The sequence below is a fragment of the Hipposideros armiger genome, unplaced genomic scaffold (assembly GCF_001890085.2).
Source record: "Hipposideros armiger isolate ML-2016 unplaced genomic scaffold, ASM189008v1 scaffold_42, whole genome shotgun sequence".
NCBI lineage: Eukaryota > Metazoa > Chordata > Mammalia > Chiroptera > Hipposideridae > Hipposideros > Hipposideros armiger.
The window spans coordinates 3808281-3829161 of record NW_017731392.1 but is presented as its reverse complement, the minus strand read 5'-3'; the positions used below and the strand labels follow the sequence as shown (position 1 = coordinate 3829161).

The 20881-nt window shown below is 45.7% G+C and overlaps 1 protein-coding gene across 4 annotated transcripts in view; it reads left to right on the top strand.

Annotated features, from left to right (window-relative positions):
- SORBS1 (sorbin and SH3 domain containing 1) overlaps nucleotides 1-20881 on the top strand; it is a 258773-nt gene that overhangs the window by 162123 nt on the left and 75769 nt on the right. The window contains exons 4-8 of one of the 4 annotated variants that reach the window (XM_019639011.1): nucleotides 2142-2171; nucleotides 7260-7432; nucleotides 9163-9226; nucleotides 11140-11214; nucleotides 11539-11601. In XM_019639011.1, coding sequence (XP_019494556.1) covers nucleotides 2142-2171; nucleotides 7260-7432; nucleotides 9163-9226; nucleotides 11140-11214; nucleotides 11539-11601 — 405 coding nt within the window. Of the gene's footprint in view, nucleotides 1-2141; nucleotides 2172-4057; nucleotides 4154-7259; nucleotides 7433-9162; nucleotides 9227-11139; nucleotides 11215-11538; nucleotides 11602-12285; nucleotides 12403-15568; nucleotides 16848-20881 lie in introns of those variants that run through there. The other 3 variants (XM_019639012.1, XM_019639013.1, XM_019639015.1) reach the window with 3 other exon arrangements.

Sequence of the window (20881 nt, the reverse complement as noted above, 5' to 3'; positions counted from 1 at the left end):
AAAGTCTCCTGAGGGACTGATCACTTTGCTCTACTTCTGGAATTCCAGTTTAGTCATCCTAAAAAAGTTTCCCTTTTTTCCTGCCTAGATTGGCCCAGGGCACAGTATGACAATAACCCATCTCTCCAAGCCAGCTCTCCTTACTGCAAACAAATGGAGGGACACTGTGTGTCTGGCTGGCTTTGAAGGGCGTGCATAACACAGCCCTCCCTGACTCCTGAGCTTTCATACCACATGTGCCTGAGGGCAGATCGCTTACGATCAGCCTGGAAGAAGGATTTGAATCAGAGTACTCTCAGGACTGAAAGAGGTGCCTGCGTCCTGCAGCTCAAAGCTTTAGTCTTTAACGTGCACAGAGCCTTCGGAGAGCCTTCCTAACTGGCAGATTTGGATTCAGGAGGTACAGAGCGGGGCTAAGATTCTGTATTTTTCAGCAACTCACAGGGCATTTGATGCTGCTGCTCTGTGAATTACACTGGAGAGCTAGCGCTCGGTGGCCTCCACACTTCTGGATCTCATGTCATGTGAAACAGTCTGGGCACCACCCCAGGGTTGCTAATTTCTAACTCTGCTAAATAACACCCCTGAAAAACAATTGCTGTTATCTGTATCACATGTCATTCCAAGAAAGAAAGGCCATTTTACACTTCAGAAATGGGAACAACGTAGTCTCTTAAATTGGAATAGATTTGCTTTTGCCTGCTGGGGAAGGCCTTGTCTATGGCTTGGAGACCACAGTTTGGGAACCATGGATCCAGTGAGTCCTTTGATTTAACAGATGAGGAAACTGAGGCAGAAACTGAGAAAATGGAGATTAAGTGATTGGTCGGTGTCATGTGGCGAGATGCTGGCAAAGCTGAGCCTAGAGCTCTGCTGGGTTTCTGTTGTCCAGCCTGTGTGAGCCTTGTCCATGTGTCAGAGGTGGACAGAGCCACTTCCAACAGCTCTGAGCTCCCTGCCACTCTGTTTACTTCTTGTCCCCACTGATTCTGGAGGCAGGGTGGGAACACGGCCAAGGGGGATGATGATAGCACCCATGGGCTGGCAACCGTTCTATTTTTATCTATGTGGCTGCTTTATATTTAGCAGCTATGGAAGGTAAAGGTCATTTTTGTGCTTATCTCATAGCACGTACACACAAAACTCCCCAAAGGAGAGGTAGGCCTCCCCTCCTCACGAGTGCCCAGGAAGGTGAGAAACACATAGACCTTGATGTTAAGGAATGGTGGGGCCATGGTGATTACAGTTGGAAAGAACCTTGAACTAGGAGACAAGGGAACCCAGGCTCTAGACCCAGCTCTGGTTTTCAGTGTCATCTTGGGTAGTTTGTGCCCATTTCCTGAGGTGTCTCAGCCAACCTGACCTACCAGTTAGGGTTGTTGCAAAGATTAAAAGTGTTAACCTGTGTGAAAGCTCTTAAAACAATGTCTGGCACATGCTACAACATGGATGACCATTGAAAATATTCTGAAAGAAGCCAGTCAAAAAAGGTACATATTGTATGACTCAATGGATATGAAATGTCCAGAATAGGGAAATCTATGGGGACAGACATGGGAGGTAAGGATGATAGTTAAATGGCAGGGCGTTTATTTTTCTCAAGACAAAAATATACCAAAATTAATGGTGATAATAGTTGCATTATCTATCTGTGAATATAGTAAAAATTATGGAATTGCACATTTTAAAAAATAATTAAAAAAAAAGAAAACAATGTCTACCATTTAGCAAGCTCTCAGGAGATGGTAGCTGCCATGGTTACAGTGATAATTACTTTCCCTCAAAAGTTTCCAAGACCAGGGTCATGTATAAAGTCCTGCTCCCTTGAAACCAGGGGAGCTGGGAGGGTCTCCTTCAGTGATCAGATTATCTTGAGACAAGATGTAAATAACCAGAAAACAGTGGCAGTTCCCTGAATCCTGGTGCAGATTTAGGGGGAAGGGTATAGGAGACAGCACTCTCGGATAACGGGAGCCATGTTAATACCCCCGTATTCAGCTGAATTACATAGTATTTTAGCATCTAATCCCAGAGAACAATGAGGATGCAGATTTTGGGATCCTAATGCGTATGCCAAGACTTCTCAGTCTTACCGTGTTTGTAAATCTCACTTACACTGTGTATTTTTTCTTTTACCACAGAACAGCAGAAACGACTCAGTAGCCTTTCAGGTAGGTGAGAAATATTTCTTTACTTGCTAGCTAACACCTGCTCCTGTTAAAGCCAGTTTTCTGATCACCACCTGATGTTCAATTAGCAAGGTCTTATGGGCTCCTCTGATGTGCTGGGGACTCGGTTTGTTGCTGGACTGCAAGGATGATGAAACCAGCCATGGCTCCTGCCTCCCTGCAGCTTGTAGGCTGGTAGGGGCAGACCAGACAAGTGACCCAAACTAGTAAACATGTCCTGTGGAGCTGTGATAAGTGCCTTGATGGGTAAGGACAGGATATTCTGAGTAAAAAGAACAAGGAGATAGGTTTTCGATGGAGTGTTCATGGCAGACCTTGCTGAAGAAGTCACCTTCCTGTCTCTCTTCTAGAATGTGACAAGCCGGGGGTTGGGAAATGTGGGCAAGGTCTTTCCTTTTGGGTGGCACGCTCAACTGGCAGTAAATGACCCTGGGATGATGGCCCCAGATGAGAGCCTCCAGACCAGCAGTGCCTGGAAGAGGGTGTGAGAGCTCTGCTCCTTGAACTTGAGCTGGCATCAGAATCTCCTGGACAGCTGGTCAAAGCTCAGGCCGTACCTCCAGAGATTTGGATTTAATGGGTGTGGGGAGAATCTGCACTTCTAACCAGCTGCCGGGTGATGCTGACGCTGACCACGCTGGTGTAGCAAGTTTCCTCAAGAGCCATCAGTGGTGGGGAGTGACCACCAATACAACCAGACACCCAGGCTAACTTTCTGATAAAGGACGCAGGATTAAGATGAGTGCGGAGGGAGCAAACACGTCGGCTAAAATTGTGAAGAAACCCAGGAATGGGAATGTTTAGCCTTGTCCTGAACTGCTTTCTGTAACAATTCTGCTTTGAATCCTGGTTCTGACACTTACTAGTGGTGCGCCTGTAGGCAAGTGGCTGATGATCTGGGCTCCATATCAGTTGGTTCTCTGTCAGATGGCCTCCTAGGTCCTGCTTATGAACAGCTTAGTGCTAAGCGCTGGCGTTCAGTTAGTGCTTCGTGGATGTGAGTTACTGTTTGCAGTAGGTGCCTCCATTAATTCACTCATCATTTTGAGTGCCAACTGTGTGTCAGGCACTGAGCCAGGCTTTGGGGCCGTGTCAGGGAACAGTGCTGCCTTGAGCAGCTTGTGCTGTGGTGTGGTGCTTTGTAACCTCGTGTTGGTCATGGACCTATTTGGGGAGTCGAATGAAGGTGGTGGATTCATTCTCTAGAAAAAGCCACACGTGTGGAAACACATATACCTGGTGGATTTGCAGATACTCGTGAACTTCAGCGTTACGAACCCCTGATCGGGTGCCTAACAAAAGCCATCATTTTCTGAGCAGCTGTCCCATGATTTCTGTGTTACTCCGCCCCACTGCTGTCCTTGTGATTCGTGGAAAGCCCGGGTGGGAAGCACACGGGTTCTCACACCCTCTCAGCTTTATCAGGACTTGGCTGTGAGACCAGGACAGGCTGTGGTGGAGTACAAGGTGCCCTCCCCTGCCCCCACCTAGAGGTGCCACACTCCAGCCCACTTCACTCCATGGCCCAGCCCAGGTTGCTGAGAACAGGGTGGCTCGAGATAAAAAGGGAGCTCCTGTGGGCTCCTTCCTGCCTTTGGGAGTTTGAAAGGAGCAGTGAAATAGAGGAAAAAGGCACCAAACACAAGGTAGACCCAGAGCTTGGTCCTGGTTCTTACCTCTTACAGCTGTTTGTCCCTGGAGAAGCGACTTCACCTCTCTGAGCCACTTTCCTCGTGTGGGAAATGGGGCGATAGTCCTTGCCCCCGCCTCGACACCGTGTTGTAAGGATCGTGTGCCAACAGGAAGGGGGTTGTGCTTTGCACACTGGAAAGTGCTGTGTAAACGTCAGGGCCTCCCCACCAGGCTCGGGCCACTTCCTCAGCTCTGAAAGAAGTCCAAGGCTTCTGTCTGCCTCAAGGCTGGGGACAGATCTACTCATGGTGTTTGATAGAATGGGACATAAAGTAAGTACTCACTAGATGTTAGTTTTTGTTTAAAAAGAAGCACCGTTTTGTTCAGAAGCTCCTGAAGGAGAGAGGGCTGGCCGTGCGGGGACTCCGGCCTGCACCCTGGAGTAAGTGAGGCTCTGCCCCTCACCCTGTGGGGATGGGACTTGGAAGGGCCTCCTGCCTCCCTCCTTTGCACAGATGTGTAGTGAACCTCCATGGAGCTTGGTGCTTCAAGAGATTTGTCTGGGAATGTGACCCGCAGGGTGTTTGGCCTCCTGAAGCTCATGGTCCCGTCGGGTGGACAGACAGGAAAACAAGAGAAGGGCTAGGACAGAGGGGCCAACACGGGGTATCAAGGCCATGCCCCCCTTCCCTGAGAGACGTCAGCACTGCCGTGGTCCTTCATCACAAAGCTTTGGTGTGAAGAAAAGGGACGCTTTTCCTCCCCGCACAAACTCAGAGGCCCTGTCTGATTGTCAGCACCACCATTGCGTTAGTGGCCCTTTCCAGGACCTTCCTTTCAGAGCACTGTGTAGAAGTAGACGGAAATACTCCAGGATGCTGTGTGAGGCATCAGTGTTTGCCCGGTGAGAAAGAATAGCAAGGCCTCATTTAACACGGATGTCAAGGGGGTGGCCCCGTTACCTGTGTGGCACAATGAGGTGTCAGTGGGTTTTCACTGTGGAAAGAAACATGTTTTCTTCAGAGGCTGCAATTCAGCCCTCTGTATATTGAAATCCACTCAGTCATGAATCACATGATCACAAGCTCCTAAAGTAAAATAATTCAGGGCTAAATGTTGTAGATTAAAAGGACTCTGGCAGCCTTGGAACAAATCCATGGACTGTCAGCCTGAGATTCGCAGTTATGATTATGATTAGGGCACCCGCCCTAGCATAAAAAAAAACAAAAACAAAAACATTTCTCTGGATCTGAAAACCCTGAGAATGGCATAGCTGTCATCTTCCTTGTCCTAAGAGATGACACTAAAGAGTGAGGAGTGTGAGCATCTCCGAGCATCAGGTTGAGACAGAGCTCGAAAACTTGACCACACGTAGGAAGGCCTTTCCAGGTCGGGGGACAGTCCTCAGGAGAATTATAGTAAAAGTGGACCCTGGTCGTGTGAAATGCTCCTGCACTTCCCAGGCTTCCTGTTGGAATTTCCTGGGCGCCCGAGACCTCATTCCTTAACCTCCTTTAAAGCTCGGTGGTGATGATGCCCGGGATCCGGTGTTCTGAAGGCCTCACTGAGCTGCGTCTCCCACAGAATGTCAAGAAATAGTTCTGTGGTCACAGAAGGAGTCCTCATTTCAGAAGCTCGTTTGAAATCTGGGCAGAGCCACTCCATGGAGCAGACTGGAAGCCACAAAACCTGAGTGTGCTAACGTCCGTGTTTCCCCACTCCCCCAACCTCTCCTCCACACACAGACATCTGTGACTTCAGCACAGCTTTGCATGTACCCCCGGGTCCCTTCTCTTTGCCAGAGTTGAGTCCTCCAGCCAGTGCTCTGCACCTTTTCCTTTCTCAAATTCGAGAACCTCCCCTCAGTCAATGCATATTGAGCATTTCTTAGTTGTAGGCATGTCTCCATCCCCTTCGGTTTCACCTAATTGGCTTCACTGGAAGAACTCGAGACTCCCTGGGCTGAGACCTTTTCCTCCCTAATCTTGTGACCTCTCTGTTGTCATCTGACACACTCCTTTCTCCCCGTCCACCTCCCTACTTACTGCCTCACTTCTGCTCACACATTCATCCCTTTACCTGCACGCGGGCATCTACCCCCCCGCCCTCCTGAAATTGCTCCTTCAGAGCTCTCCCGTGACTCCTTTCGCCTAATCTGCTGCCTCCTCCTGTGCGTCAATTTCTGATTTTGGTTGTTTTTTGGGGTTTGACGCATTTAACCACCCACTTCTTGGAATTCTGTCTTTGGTTTCAGTGACACCTCAGTGTACCCTTCTGATTCATCTCCTTTCCCTCTGATGACGCCTTCATCCTTCTGGGGACCCTTGTTTGCTTCTCAGTCTGTGCCTGTGACATTCCTCGGTACATGACTCCAGCCCTTGACTTTGCTCTCACCTCCTCCACTGAGTTCTTCCGTCTCCTTGACCCCAGCTGTCACTATTGTGGCAATGGCTCTGCAGCTGCACTGCTGCTGGGCTGCTCACTTGGGCTCCTGCCTTTTTTCTAGGGGTCTCTAGGGCATTTCTACCTGAATGTCTCACTGTCTCCTCAAACTTACCATGTCTAAATGGAAGCGGCCATCTCTCCCTGCCTGCCCCAACCCAGTTCCCTTTCCCATACACGTCGGTGCATAACACCTGGCAGGTGCTTAGTAAATGCCTTCCCATAAATAAATGACACGGCTTAGAATAACAGGTTACACTCAGTAATTTTATAATCTGTAGACCGGACGTGGTATGTTATTAGCTCTCTATAACTTCCAATCCTGAATCAAATTTTAAAAATTCGAATAGGCACTTAGCAATGTACAGTTTTCTGAGCACTTTGGCATAAGTTACCTTGTTAGAGCCTCTCACAGCCTTGCTGTGAACTTGCTGATGGGAGTGTTTACCCCCTTTTGTGGATGAGAACACAGATGCATGGGAAAGTTAAGTGACTTTCCCAAGATGAAACAAGAACTTTCGAGTAATGTTTGGCCACCTCTGTATAGCTTTACTTGCTCCTTGACTTTCTAGAACAGTCAGGCCCACACAGATGTCTGGGACACCAAGTCTACTCCTCTGCAAGGCACTTACCATGCTGTCTGCAAAATTTTTTAAAGGGCCCAGATGGTAAATATATTAGGATTCGCAGGCCATATGGATTCTGTCACAGCTACTCAGCTTCGCCATTGTAGCTCAAAAGCAGCTATAAATAATGGGTAAATGAATGGGCGTGACTATTCCAATAAAAGTTTATTTACAAAAACAGGTGGCCAGGCCTTGTTTCCTGACTTTTGCTCTAAGTGAAACTTGTTCCAGTTGAAGATTAGCAAACACACTTTCCCCCAGCTGGATTGTTTGAGTTTTTGGTTTCTGGTTTTTTTGTTTTTTGGATTTTTTTTTTTTGGCTTTGGAGCCACTAGAAGAGCTTCGGCTAATGATTCTTTTTTCTTTCCAGATTCTGCCTCAGAAAGAAGAGTGGGAGAGCGGGACTCAGCATCAACCCAGGAAAAGCCCACCTCCCCTGTCAGGGCGACCGAAAAGAAGGCAAAGGATGACAGCCGGCGGGTGGTCAAGAGCGCTCAGGACCTGAGCGATGTTTCCATGGATGATGTGGGCATCCCACTCCGGGTACGAATATTGACCAAGAAGTCCTTATGAGGCTGCCCTTTAGGCCAGTGACAAGTGTAAACGCCTGAGTGCATGTGGACCCCACGCGTGGGTTGTAGAGGCCTCGTGAGGAAGGTCTTCACCCCTGTCCCCTCTCCAAGCCCATTAATGGCCGGAGAGCCTCAAAGAGCGGTGCTCCAGCCTCCAAATCCCACCTTGGTCCTGGGCTCCGTGTGCAGCAGCTTTACCCAAAGCATGTGTTAGGTGTCATGAAGTCTCGTGAGAAAAAGGATTTCATGATGGAATGAATGTGGAGAAACGCCGGGAGGAACAAATGCAGCGGGGTTTCCCTGCAACACCACTCCTGAGAGGCTTTGGGCATGTGCATGTTTAAAGGGAGACTCTTGTGGGCAGCGTTTCCCAGTCTGCTTTATTACTTGTTCCATGGAGGACACTCAGAAATTGTTAGTTCAGGTTTAGATAACGCTGGGGAGAGTGTGAGGCTAAGGGTCCCTGGCCAGAGGTTCAGGAAGACGTTTCCCTGGATGGGAGCCACCCCATCATCCAGAGGGAGTAGGAGAGCCTAAAGGAACCATAGAATGGATGCAGCCTGCTGAGGCCTCCAGGACAGAACGGGCCTCGGTGCGGCCCTGTGTAGCCCTTCCCCGCTGTACAGGCGTGCCCACCGGAACTGGCTGAGATGTATTTCTCTGCGATTTCCATTGAACAGATGGACAGATTTTTGTGTCCCTCTGGAGGAGGTCGATAGAAACACCAGTAAGCTAAGCTTCAAAAGAGATGTTGCCTGGTCCTAAGTAATAATAAGTATATAATGATGATGATGATGAAAATTATTACGAATAGGAATCACAGCTACCATTTGCTGAGTGTATTATCTCATTTAAACACCTTTCACTCTACAAGATGGATACTAATATTCCTATTTTATAGGTGAGGAAATGGACTCAGAGGGATTACATTACTTATCCAGGATTACATAACTTGTGGGTGACAGAGCAGCCTGTCGCTTAAACCATTATCCCCAACTATCGTGTTAGTCGGCCCTCCACTCACCTTCTCACCAGCTCTGTGACCTTGGGTGGCTTTGACTCATTTCCTCATCTATATAAAGTGGGAGTAAAAATGTCTGGTCCACTTATCTGTCCCATTCTTTGTTTTATTTTTGTCTTTAAAAAAAAAAAAAAGCCCAGCTGTGTGGTTAGGGTAACAGCTATTGGCTGCTACCATGGGTTACATTTTAATGTATGTGTTCTAAGTCTGGCCCTGTGTAAGGTGACTTAGATACAATTCTACAGAATAACCTGAAATGGCAGGGGGGGTGTGGGGGGGACATGACCTGATAAGCAAATGTTCTTTGTTCCTTATGTTTCTAGGAGGCTTTCCTTCCATTTTAGTAGTCTATATATGGAGAGACAGTCTCTCTAAAAATGCAATTTTAAGAAATGATATAAAAATGGACACATTTTAAGTCCACTGCTTTCAAAATCTGCATCCGTTGGGCCAAATATTACTCTGCAGATTCAGGTCTGAATCTCTTGGTTTGTCTGTTCTTTCTTAAAAGTCTTGCATTTTCAAAAAAGATTGAAATATGTAGCCACAAGGATGTATAGAGTTACGTGAGTTTGGACTTGAGATGTTGTCACTTTCCATTTTGATTTTGTAATCATAGAAGTTCTGAAACGTGCCAAGATTCCCATTTCATTTTTCTCGTTACCTTTGTTTTCTTCCAGAACACTGAGAGATCAAAAGACTGGTACAAGACCATGTTTAAACAGATCCACAAGCTGAACAGAGGTACTGGTTTTCGTGTGTAGAAGCTATGCTGTGCTCATATGTTCTCTGTTGTGGTGAGGGCCTAAAGTCACTTTGCTAAGATGCTGGGAGACTGGCCCTGCGGCTTGACCTCATCAAGCGCCAGCCCAGCCTGCCTGAGCCCAGCCAGACGCCTTCAGAGCCGAGGAGGGAAGGGGCCCTGTGCGCCTGCCTCGCCTGCAGGGCTTGCAAGTCCTCCCTCCCAGATGCTGTGGGATGCGGCAGGCTGAGCCCAACCCTCTGCCTGCGCTCTGATCTGCCTGCCTGGGATGCAAGCGACTCCGACTCCCACCTGCTTCCAGCGTTAGGTGCACTTCCCCGTGTCAGCCCATGACTGCCTTGTAGGCAGAGCGAGTTGAGAAAGCACTGAACGGGGCGCCCCGTTAAAACCTGTTCTCGCCTGGATTCAGTCCCCCAGCACTTGTGATCTCGAGCCAACCACGTACCTCTCTGTGTTTGTTCTGCTTCCCTTCCTCCAAGGGATGTTGCAGGATCCAAATGAAAGCCAATTCTGCCTTGTGAAGTCATGTGCCTGGTGCACCTGTAAGGCGGTGTTAATGTGAAAATAATCTCCCCCAGCTGGGAGCCAGCCCTTGGCAGGTGGCCCCGAGAGTCGGTCAAGAGCTGACACACCAAAGCCCGCTCAAGCTATAAGAGAAACACTTCCAAGTCAGGGGCCCGCTGGATGGCAGCAGGTGACCCAGCATGGTGGCAGAGCCTCAGGCTAGTGCTTGGGTGGGTCACAGCCCCACGAGCTCCCATCCGCCTTTGCCTCCAGTCGGCTGATAGGCAAGGATGCAGCTGCGCTTGGGGAAGGGGACCACTCCTCCCGTAGGCAGAGCATCCTGTCCTTCCCTGTGGCCAAATCCAGTCTGGCTGCCTGGCACAGATGACACATGAAGGCAAAGAAAAAGCATCCTGGTCAGTGTTGGCCTAAACCACAGATAACCAATCTCGCTGATTAGCTATGGATGCCAGCTAATATCACTGTTAATTAGCTCCTACAGTGTTCAGAATGAACCTAGCTGTGCCCCTTTTCAAACTATTTCTAAATATTGAGATGCTCATGTTTACTGTTTCTGAGCCAAGAGTAAGTCCCCTATAGTTGGGTGGAATTAGTCACAGTGGTGATGCTTAAGACTGGGTCTCTGATTGGATAGTGTTAGCTCCATTGGTTACTGCCTAAAGCCAGTGTCCGTTGCTTCCAGCAATCTGTGTCTCTCACATTTAGACCCAGCTCTGGAAGCCCAAATGCCGCAACATTGGTGCATATGTGAAAAATATGCCCGACTTGGCAGTATTGGTTGTCTCATATGTTATAGCTATTATCTCAGCCTAAATTATGGTCCTGAACAAAACTACCTGCCTTAATGGTGGGCAGAGGTATTTGAAAAATTCAGAATCCCCTTGTTTGCCCAGATTCTAATGTCCAAAGCACAAGGTTTGATCTATTTAAAGAAACATTTTATAGTGTTTTCATTATATACTATTGGGTTGTCGGAAAAGTCATGACGCATTTTTGCAACGAAAAACATAGAAAAAATACATCATGACTTTTCCGACAACCCAATATTTATTAACATACTTAATATTTTTTGCCTACAAAAGGTAAAAATGTGAAGCTTTGTGCTAAATGCCGCTTGCTTAGTGGAGCCTATATATGTGGGATTCTATGTCCGAAGAGAGAAATGATGATGTCTCTTTTTGATGTGTCTCAGTACTTTAGGCAAAAGGACTGGATTTTTAAAAGCAGTTTGAATTTCTTTCATATTGCTGGTGAAGCTTAGTATGTTCCAGAATTCAAGGAACCTGAATTGTGTGTGGATTCTTATTCGTTCATTCTCTCCATTTGTATCTTCCTCTATTCTCTCTCCCAAACCTGCTCCTCTGCCTAGACACTCCTGAAGAAAACCCTTATTTCCCTACGTACAAATTCCCTGATCTTCCTGCAATCCAGCAAAACTCTGAAGGTACCATAAACTTAGACAGCGTATCTGTTGTCCTAGCCTTAAATTAATTCTTATAGTTCCCTTATAGGAACGAGATTTGGCTTTCGATTGTTTTTGTAGTTGTTTCCGGTTGATGAAAACTTTATTCCACTCATTTGCATGATGTGCTATTATTAAAATACTAAGACCTTTCTAATTCATTAACCTATTTTTAAGTGCTCTGCCTGTGTGCTTTAATAACACTAAAATAGGTAATCGATCATTCAAAAGAGCCATGTGGGGATGTGTCAATTCCTCCACTTCATGGTGGAGAGTTTCAAAATCCACTGCTTTTCTCTGCTACAGAGGACAATCCTTACACTCCTACCTACCAGTTTCCTGCATCTACTCCTAGTCCTAAATCTGAAGGTAATTAAAGGAAAATCATGTGCCCCCTTTGTACCAGCGCTGTTACTTTCTTTTTCACCTTGGGGTTTTCCTGGTGGCTAAGAGCTGTCTCTCAATCATTTGCTTCCCTCTAACTTTGTGTTGTTTGGTGTTGTCTCCCTCCTCGCTGACTGTATAACCTGAGTGTCCAGATGGTGATTTAATCCTATTCCCTTGGAGTCTACATGATTCATAGGGTAGCCAGTGTAGCTTAGTTTTGATGCTTTGATCATGTGGGGCTCTGGAAAAAGTTGCCCGTTCCCAACTACCCAGGGCTTTGTGTTTGGGGAGATCACATGGTGCTGGCGACTGAGCAGTGTCTCCGGAGAGCTGAGTCACTACGGCTGGTAGGCAGGAGGTAGATGTGCCAGCTGTCAACAACAGAAAAATTAACCAGTTTCTATATGTACAACTGACTCATCACTAGGCCTCTCTTGTCATGGACCCTCGGGGTGTATCTCCTTGTTAGGGAATCCCCAAAGAGGTATTCAATATGAGATTCAGTCATGGTGTGAAATATGTTTTGAAAATAAGGGCTTTGGCCAAGCTGGAAAATATTTCATGAGAGAGCTGGCTAGGAATTTGGACCTGCTAGGGAAGACAGCCACATTTGTATCTAAGATATGTTCTTTTCTAGGGCAAAAAATCTAGGTGTCAAAGAACATTCTAAAAGGCAAGTTAAGGGCGGCATCCTGAGAATTATTCTAGTCCCGGGGATTCTCTGATCTTTGGATGAGTGACTTGAAAGAGGAGAGCGGATGGGATGTGCAGAAGGAAATTTCAGTAAGTGCTCTTCTAGGATGAGACGTTGAGGGCTCTGAACTTCATTCATTTAGGGAGTACTGAACACTTGCGTGTGCCGTGCGCGCTCCCTGGAACTGAGGCCAGAGCCATGAATAAGGTGTGTCCTCTGTTCTCAGCAGTCCACATGTGGCAGGGAGTTAAACAAGGCCACTTCATCGTACTATGTCCAGTGTGGTGGCACTTGCAAGAGCATGTGTCCAGAAGGCCACAGAAAACTTTGATGACACAGTAGGTCCTTAGTGCATACCTGGAGAATGTTGATAAGTGAAGGCTTTGGACCATGGAATCCGAGTGCTTTTCTAGGGATGAATCCCAGCGCGCTACCTTCTCAGTTCTCCTCTGTGCTCACTAGGTCAGCAAACCACCCCACACATCCCTTCTCATCATTAGTAAAGTCATCCGTTCAATCATTCACCAAACTTTTACTCATCACTTAACATAGATGATACACTGGGTTGTGTTAGATACAGTTTTGGTGAAAATATTGTATTCTCCCCGTTATGCGCTAGTCTTTGGCTTCCAACCATCTCATGCCTGGGGCCTATTTTGAATGAAAAGAAAAGTCTAGCAAACAAACAAAAACAGACTTAAAAATGAAAAGCTGATGATTTAATTTTAATCAATGACCTCCTCACTGCCAACAAGAGTTTATTTGGTGGGAGATAAATTTTTATCTCGATATTTTTATCTCAAGATATTTTTATCTCGAGGTGCTGATTCTAGCCAAAAGCATTGCTGAAGAAACAACTGAGTTGGACAAGGGAGTTTTTTCAGGGTAATTTTGACTAAATGCAGTTTTTAATTTGTGCTTTATTTGGACTTGCGAACCCAACCCATTCAATAAGGTAGGGTTCCCTTCCATGGACGATAACAAGTGCACAGCACGCCTGAAGTCCTATTAACCCATAGATGTGGGCAGAGGAAGGCCGCCTGGGGAAGTCCTGTGGAGACAGTGACTTCCATTGGACGGGAAGAACACCGTAGGCCTGTCATAGGCAGGCAGCACCAGCACATGTCACCGTCAGCTTGGCTGTTGATCTCAAGACAGGGTTTCACAGCTTCACACCCAGAGCTGCCACATCACCGGCTGCCACACCTAGCAGCACTGGCTGATGATGATGTCTGCTTTCTGGTGCACGGCAAGTCAGGCATGAGAGGGAACTGGGGTTATTTTGCCTAAAGGCATAAACCGCGAGGGATGGCATGATAACTTTTCACCTGTAATTTAGGAAGCAGCCCTTACTGTTTTTTATTTTCAAAGACCGAAAAGGAAGACATAGTCGTACAGGATAAAAATGAAAAATTATACATTGCACATAAAAAATTCATAACACCCAATATGATTAACCTTTAACACAAGTTTCTAAGAAGTCTTCTTCCCTAGAGATCTTTGAAAAATAGGTAGATTTGAAGGGAAGGGGGTTGGGGACCTGGGTGAGAAAAGTGAAGGGATTAAGAAGTACAAATTGGTAGTTACAAAATAGTCATGGGGATGTAAAGTAAAGCATAGAGAATATAGTCAATAATATGGTATAGTATAGTGCTAGGTGGGTACTAGACTAATTGGGGGGACCACTACATAAATTATATAAATGTCTAACCACTATGCTCTACACCTGAAACTAATATAAAATAATATTGAATGTCAACTGTAACTGAAAAAAAAATAATTAAAAAAAGAAAAAAAAATAGGGTGGGTTTCATCTGTTGCCCATGCTTCTGCTTAGATAACAGACTCAGACATAGATAGAAGATGTATTCGATTAGATGAAGAATTTTTACAAATGAGTGAAACGTTTGAGCTGGATCACTTTAAAGAATTGTTATTTTCATTTTCATTTTGTTAACTACTAAGACGTTCTCTGGCTTGTGGTTTTGATGTCTGTGAGCCCCAGTGGGCCCTCCTCACCCCTGCCCTCTGTATGGTCCAGCCCTGTGCCCCTATAGGTGGTCCTGGGCTCCGCACACCCTTTTTCACTTGGGAAAGATTTAGGCCTTTCAAAGACAGGTGTTATAGACAGGTTAGCACCTAACTGAGGCTCTACCCAAGGTTTGTAATGAGCATTAAAAACCAGACAGCTTTACTGAGGAATGTGAGCCATCATCCCAGAGTCTGTCCCCTGGGGAGGAGACGGTTGTTGCTGCTGGTTTTTTGGTTTTGTTTGCATTCAGAATTTGAAACTAGAATTACTTGCAATAAACCTATCAAAACCTAGCCTAAGGGCTGCTGCCTCTTTCTAATTCTGGTTGTTTATACAGTATAAAAAAAGACATTACTAAGTGGCTCAACGCTGATTCTCCTAAATAGTGCAAGTTTGTTTATGCTGGCTTAGCAGTTTTCTTCTGGCCAGACTTTCAGAAGATAAATAGAATTAGCATGTCTTAATCAACAAAGTTTAAAATGTACTTTAAAAAAAAAACCCTGTAAATTCCAACAAGGAGCAGTCACTTCTGGTCGCTTTATAATCTTTGAGAGCACTCTATGGGACAGGGACCATGTTATGTGTAATCACTCTTTGTTCCCTGAGGTAGCTGGGAGGAGTTGGAGCTAGGAAATTTGGGAAGAGTAGAATGAAATCAGGAGCCATATTTCTTGGTCATTAGAAAACTTAACGAAAATAAAGATAATTTAGCAGAAATCCTTTGGGAATAACTTTCAAGGAAAGCTAAGCAAATGAGTTTTACTTTCTTTTTTTTTTTTTTTAACTTTCACTTGACCCACCTACCCCTCCCCGTCATTCCTTCTTCTCTGACCCGAAGCCGCTTGTCTGGGAATGACACTCCATTCTCTCACTTAAAAGCAAAGGTCCTTTCCTTGCCACGAAGTCAAAAAGATTGTTGGGGTCAGGGGTGGGGATGATGATGGAGAACAGCACCAGCCCCCACCCACTGCTGCACCCTGACCATGGCGGGGCTGCCAGGAGGAGTCTTCAGACATCCTGCCCATGGTTTCCTCCGGAAGCCGGAGCGAGAGGAACAGCTGTGGAGAAGCAGCTTCAGAAACGCTGCCACTGCCTCTTCCCCACCCCTCCCTGCTGTTTTAGGAAAGAGCAGTGTGGTGGCCATCACCTCAGCAGCTCGTAATAATAATAATAATAATAATAATAATAATAATAATGGCATAGCCACTGTACTGACTGTGCCTCACTGCCCTTTATTGAGCCCTTACTAAATACAAGGCTCTGTGCCGAGTGTATCACAACTGTTATGTCAATTTCATTCTTCCATCAACCTCATGAGATCCGTCCTCATTTTATCAATAAAGAGTGTGCGCTCAGAAAGGTTAAGCAATTTGTGCAAGATCACACAGTAAGTTGCAGAGCGAGAATTCAAACCCAGGTCTCTGGGGTCCCAACACATGGACTTGTACTTACTCTTATCTACTGCTCTGCTGATTCCTACTCCTGTCCCGCTACATTCTGTGTTTTTAGTCGGCTCCCTTGCCACAGGCTTTTCGATGTGTAACTCCAGGTGTCCAGGTTGGCCTGCTTCTAAATGAGTCATGTTTCACTCGTCTGAGCCAGGGTCTCCTCAGATGATGTCTGGGAGCATGAAGTTAGGAAAACCTCCCGAGTGATTTGACACATGGGCAGGACTGAGAACTAGTGGAATGGAGGAATATCACCTTTCCCACCCTCCAAAAAAAGGAAGAAGATACTTGCCGGTGCAATTTTGAAGATTTGGATATAGAATTAGCATGGGGAATATAGATTTAGAAGTTTCATTCAAGAAAATGGAAGATACTTTCAAATGATGCCTTCAAGTCAGCAGCAAAACCAAGTAACTGGTGTGTTACGTTGGAGTCCATGGCCTGTGAGGACCCAGTAGGCCATGACAGGATGAAGCGCTATCATATCAGGCAGGGGTGAAGTCCCAGTGGCCAGCCGTGCCCCTGGCTTTGGGATGTCTCTACCACCACTTTCAGGCTGATGGTGGCCACTGCCACCTCCTGGTGAAGTGACTTAAGACACCATCCCCGAGGCGTCCCCAGATTGCGGTGACATATCATGTCATAATGATCTGTCTCATTGAGCATTTTTACTCATTTCTAGATGAGGATACACTAAGGCAAGGACTTACAAAGCTAATTTTCCCAGGCACATCTACATTTGAGTTAAAATAACCCGCTACTGGCCCTACAGGATTTCTAAGAATAGCCTTATTTTGCTTGAGTTCAAGCAAATAGTTCTATTGTGAAGATGACTGGCCAGGATCTGTGCCTCTTGCCCCAAACTCCAGCGAGAACTGCCCAGAGGAGGGGCTGAGCTGCTCACAGCCGTCACCTTTGCTCTCCTAACGAGAGCTGCCCAGAAGGTCCCTGCCTAGCGAGTGCAGAAGTCTGACTGACTGACCTGCAAGATAGTTGAGGCCGTAGCAGGACTCCCTTCCCACCTTCAAGGGCCAGAAATGCCACAGGAGATGAGGTCGGTGAGTCTATTTCCAGCTTTTCCGCCTTTCTGTCCTTTCCTGCTCAACCTTATTCTTTTGTCCTTCAGATTCTTTTTTTTTTTCTTCAAAATTTATCTTCTGTAGCTTTTCTGCACCCTGTATTGACCATTTTTGCATCCTTTAAATTTTGATTGCCATTAACTAGAACATAGACAGTTTTGGGAATCCTCCCCCAAGCTCCCTGGACTATTCCCGACCGCCTTGCCCTGTTTCCTCTTTTGTGTCTTCTTCCTCTCCGGTCACACGGAGACTTTGTCACCCACCTCTGTATAGGTCTCTCTTTTTCTTGGAATATTTTTGGTTTTGGTGTGTGCATGTCTCTATCTTGACCCCTTTATCCTTTCTTGTCCTAAGTCTATGGGGTAAAGCAGGAGAAGGAATTAATTTGAACAGTGGGAAAAGATGGTACTAAAAATGAGCCATTGATATTGAAAAATAATTTTAAGTTTAGAGGCCTAAGAAATGCATAAAATGGAAACTTAATTGATATAGACAAGTGATTATGCAAATACTGCTTTGTGCTCATCATTCCATTTTGGTCAATTACATACTTTTTATAGAACAATCATTCTCAACCAGCACTTTCCAGTGCCTTTAAGATTGTCATTAATTCTAAAAAGCAGTCTTTTTTTAGAAGTTCATTTTTAAAGTCACCGGGCTTGAAAAGGCAATTATGTGCCTCCTGGCAGTTTTAAGAGAATCACTGTTCCCAAAGAGCCTCCACAAACAGATTGCCAAAGCCCAGGGCGGAATTGTTGGCGTGTGAACATCAGAGCCCAGCAGGGGCCTTCAGGGCCCTGAAGTGAGTTGTTCTCCCTGAGCAAATCCTCCTTAGTGTTAGAGCTTCCTGGAAGTCACTGGCTCAGGAAGTTCTGAGCGTTGCTGCCAAGGTGTGACGTGAGGGGCACAATCAGCGTGTGGCACCACGAGCAGAAATCACAAGATTCCGGCTCAGCTGAGCCCACTATGGCCTTGTTTGAGAGCGCCCTTGGAAAACCAGTAAAGGCAGGATTTCAGACACTGACAATGTCTGTTCATAGACAACTTGAGAAATTTCATTTAATGTGCCTTAACTGTGGTTAAATTCTCTCTCTCCCGCTGTCTCCCCTCTCACCCCAAATTTGGCTACCTCTAGTGTGTAGAAATACAGGCAGGTGGTCCTTATACCCCATGTTCCCCCATTCAGTGGTATTTCTGACTTCATGCCCATCTACCCCAGTGTGGACTTAGCCTGCCCGGAGAGGATAGTAAGAAGCAGCAAGTGGCAAGAAGATGTAGCAAGAGTGACTCCGTTGTCCCTGGAGACCAGCAGGAGGACAACTCGAAGTGTTGTGGGGTGACTCAGAAAACTTGCTTAAGTGTCACTAGGGAGGGGGTGATGCTGAAAAGCAGAGCAAAGGCTTCAAGGGCTGGGAGGCCATCTGGCCAGCACTGAGTAGCACCCTCCCCTGTCACTTGCATAATATAAATTATAATGGAATTATAATATTCCTCCCAGGATTGGGCAGCTGAGGGTGGGATGAACCAACAGAACAAAGCACCCATCCCTATCACAGGGCTTCCAGGCACTTAGGGAAGTGGAGTCAGAAAGGCCTTGGCTAAAGGCAAATTTTCTTAACCTTCCTAGACCTTAATTCCCCTTGTCTGTAAAATGAGATATTTATCTCCTAGAGTTTTTTTGCAAGGATTGAGATAATATTAGTAAATTACTGGCTACTGTTAGGCACTTAGTAATAGGAGCTGGTATTATTTTTATTCATAAATGTAGGTAAAATCTTCCATTAGACTTGCAAGATAAGCATACAAATTAAAAGAATAAATTATGCTGTTCAGAGGAATCCATACAACTTCAGTATGCCCTCTGAAATGTCCAATGAATTGAAAGCCACATGTCAGACTCAGATCCCGTCGACACTGCAAGGAATGAAAAGCTTGTTCACTCAGAGACGCCCCTGCCCTGTGTTAGCCTTGGATAGGTAAGGTTTCTTTTTCCACCTTCACCAAATAAGAAAGCTTCAAGAACATTCAATCAGATCCTTCACTACCACCCTCCCCCATCTTTCCTACTTCTGCTTTTATAAGAACTATTTCTCATTTTCTTTTAACAAATCTTCTAGAATTCCACATTAGAAAGCTCTAGGAAGAAAAAAAAAATTTTATTTTTTTTTTTAAAGATTTTATTGTGGAATTGGGGGAGGGGAACAGACAAGTTGCTGTCCTTTTGTTCTTCAGTCTAGTTGTGGAGGACGTCATTTCACTGGCCCATGTTGGTATTATCATTGCGCTCTTCCTGGTTGAGGCAGATCAGTTGTCGGCCACTGGACAGCCCCTCATGGCGGCTCTTGGCAGCTCACGTCAGCTGCCAGCGACTCACAGTAGCTTCACAGCAGCCTGCTGCCACCCCACTGCAGCCTACGCCGGCAGCCCAGCTCCAGGTCGAGCTGTTGCTCACCATCTTAGCTGTAGAGGGTGCAGCGTCACTGACCCTCATGTGGGATCTGAACCGGGGTCCTGCTGCTCAGAGCTGGCGTCCCAAGCCAGCTCTTAACCAACGCGCCACTCGGCAAGCCCAGAAGAAAAAAATTTTTAAGAGCTCAGGCTTAAAAAAAAAAAATTCTTTGAATATTTGAATGCCTTTATTCTCCCCATTTGCTTCTTACCTCAAGAGTCAGGTAATAATAGTTAGAAATTAACCCTCACCTTACCGTCTGCTGTTAGGCTGTAATTTCTCCATGATTCAGAGAGATACAGGTTTTGACCTCAATTGCTAAGCTGGATTTTCAGCACTATGGATACTGGTTCCTAACTACGCTAATTTTTCATTTGGTAGGCGCCATTTTTTTTATCAAAGTCCTGCAATCAAAGTTGATTTTTAATTTTTAACATTGTGGCATTTTATCAGTACATTAATCAGAAGTTCTGTTTGTTTTTTTAAAAAGACAATCCAAAATTCTTCAGAGCAGTACTTCAAAATATGTATTTCTGGATCCTATTTTATCTCTTCTGCCCTATGTTCAGAAGTTAAATAAGCTTACATACTCAGATTATAGCAGGGCAAGGCTTGGCCGTGTTGGTAGAAGAACCTTAAGCCCTGTTCAACTTTGATATTGACAAATCCTGTCCTTGAAGCAAAAAGAGGGAGAGATGCGGGCAGAAGGAGGAAAAGATAACTTGGTACCTAATGCCTTTCCTTTATTTGGGCTGGGGGAGGCCTGGGACAGATAAAAATGGGGAGAGGCAGGAGAATAAGAAGAGGAGCTAGAGAGACTGACTTTGAATCAGACCTTATTCAAAGTAGTAGCAGTGTTAGCTTTATTTACATTTCACACCATATTCTGAGCTTTACTGCTCCACAACTTAAAATGATTTACATAGAGACAAGGACTTGATTAACACTTAGTCATTAATATTTCCTGGATTCTTTGACTTGTCTTTCCAGGTTAGTTCATGTGCTTTGTTAAAGTTACTACAGATCTTAAGAGAAGGAGTTAGGTCTTCAGTTCATATTCATGAATCCAGGTTAGCAAGATACCAGAAAGTGGGAAAGGCTGACTGTTTCAGCCTAACTCTTGTTGGAGAAATACTTTGGAGGGATCATTGTGAATATAGTGACTCATCCCCTACATGTACCTGTAGTCTGTTTTAGTTCAGTGCAGCGACTCGCATGAGGGGTTCAGATCTTGTATCGGTTCTGCAAGTCATGGAGCTCAGTGTTGATTATTTAAGGGTGTATGTCATGCCCTCGAAGAGCCATCTCACACTACAGAAACCCATGTGAGTTTGATTTGTTCCAGAAGAACAATTTCAACGCTTACTCCGAGCAGTACCTTTGCAGAGCAAACCATGTAACCGCATCTGCCATGGGTATGTTGTGTTCCAAGGGAAAGAACGCTACTCGAGGAACCAGGTTGAGGTGGAATCAAAACAAATGATTATGAGGATTTTCTCAAACTATTTTCTTAGCTACACCACCTGTTATACAGTTAAATGATACTGTATAGGGAGTGTT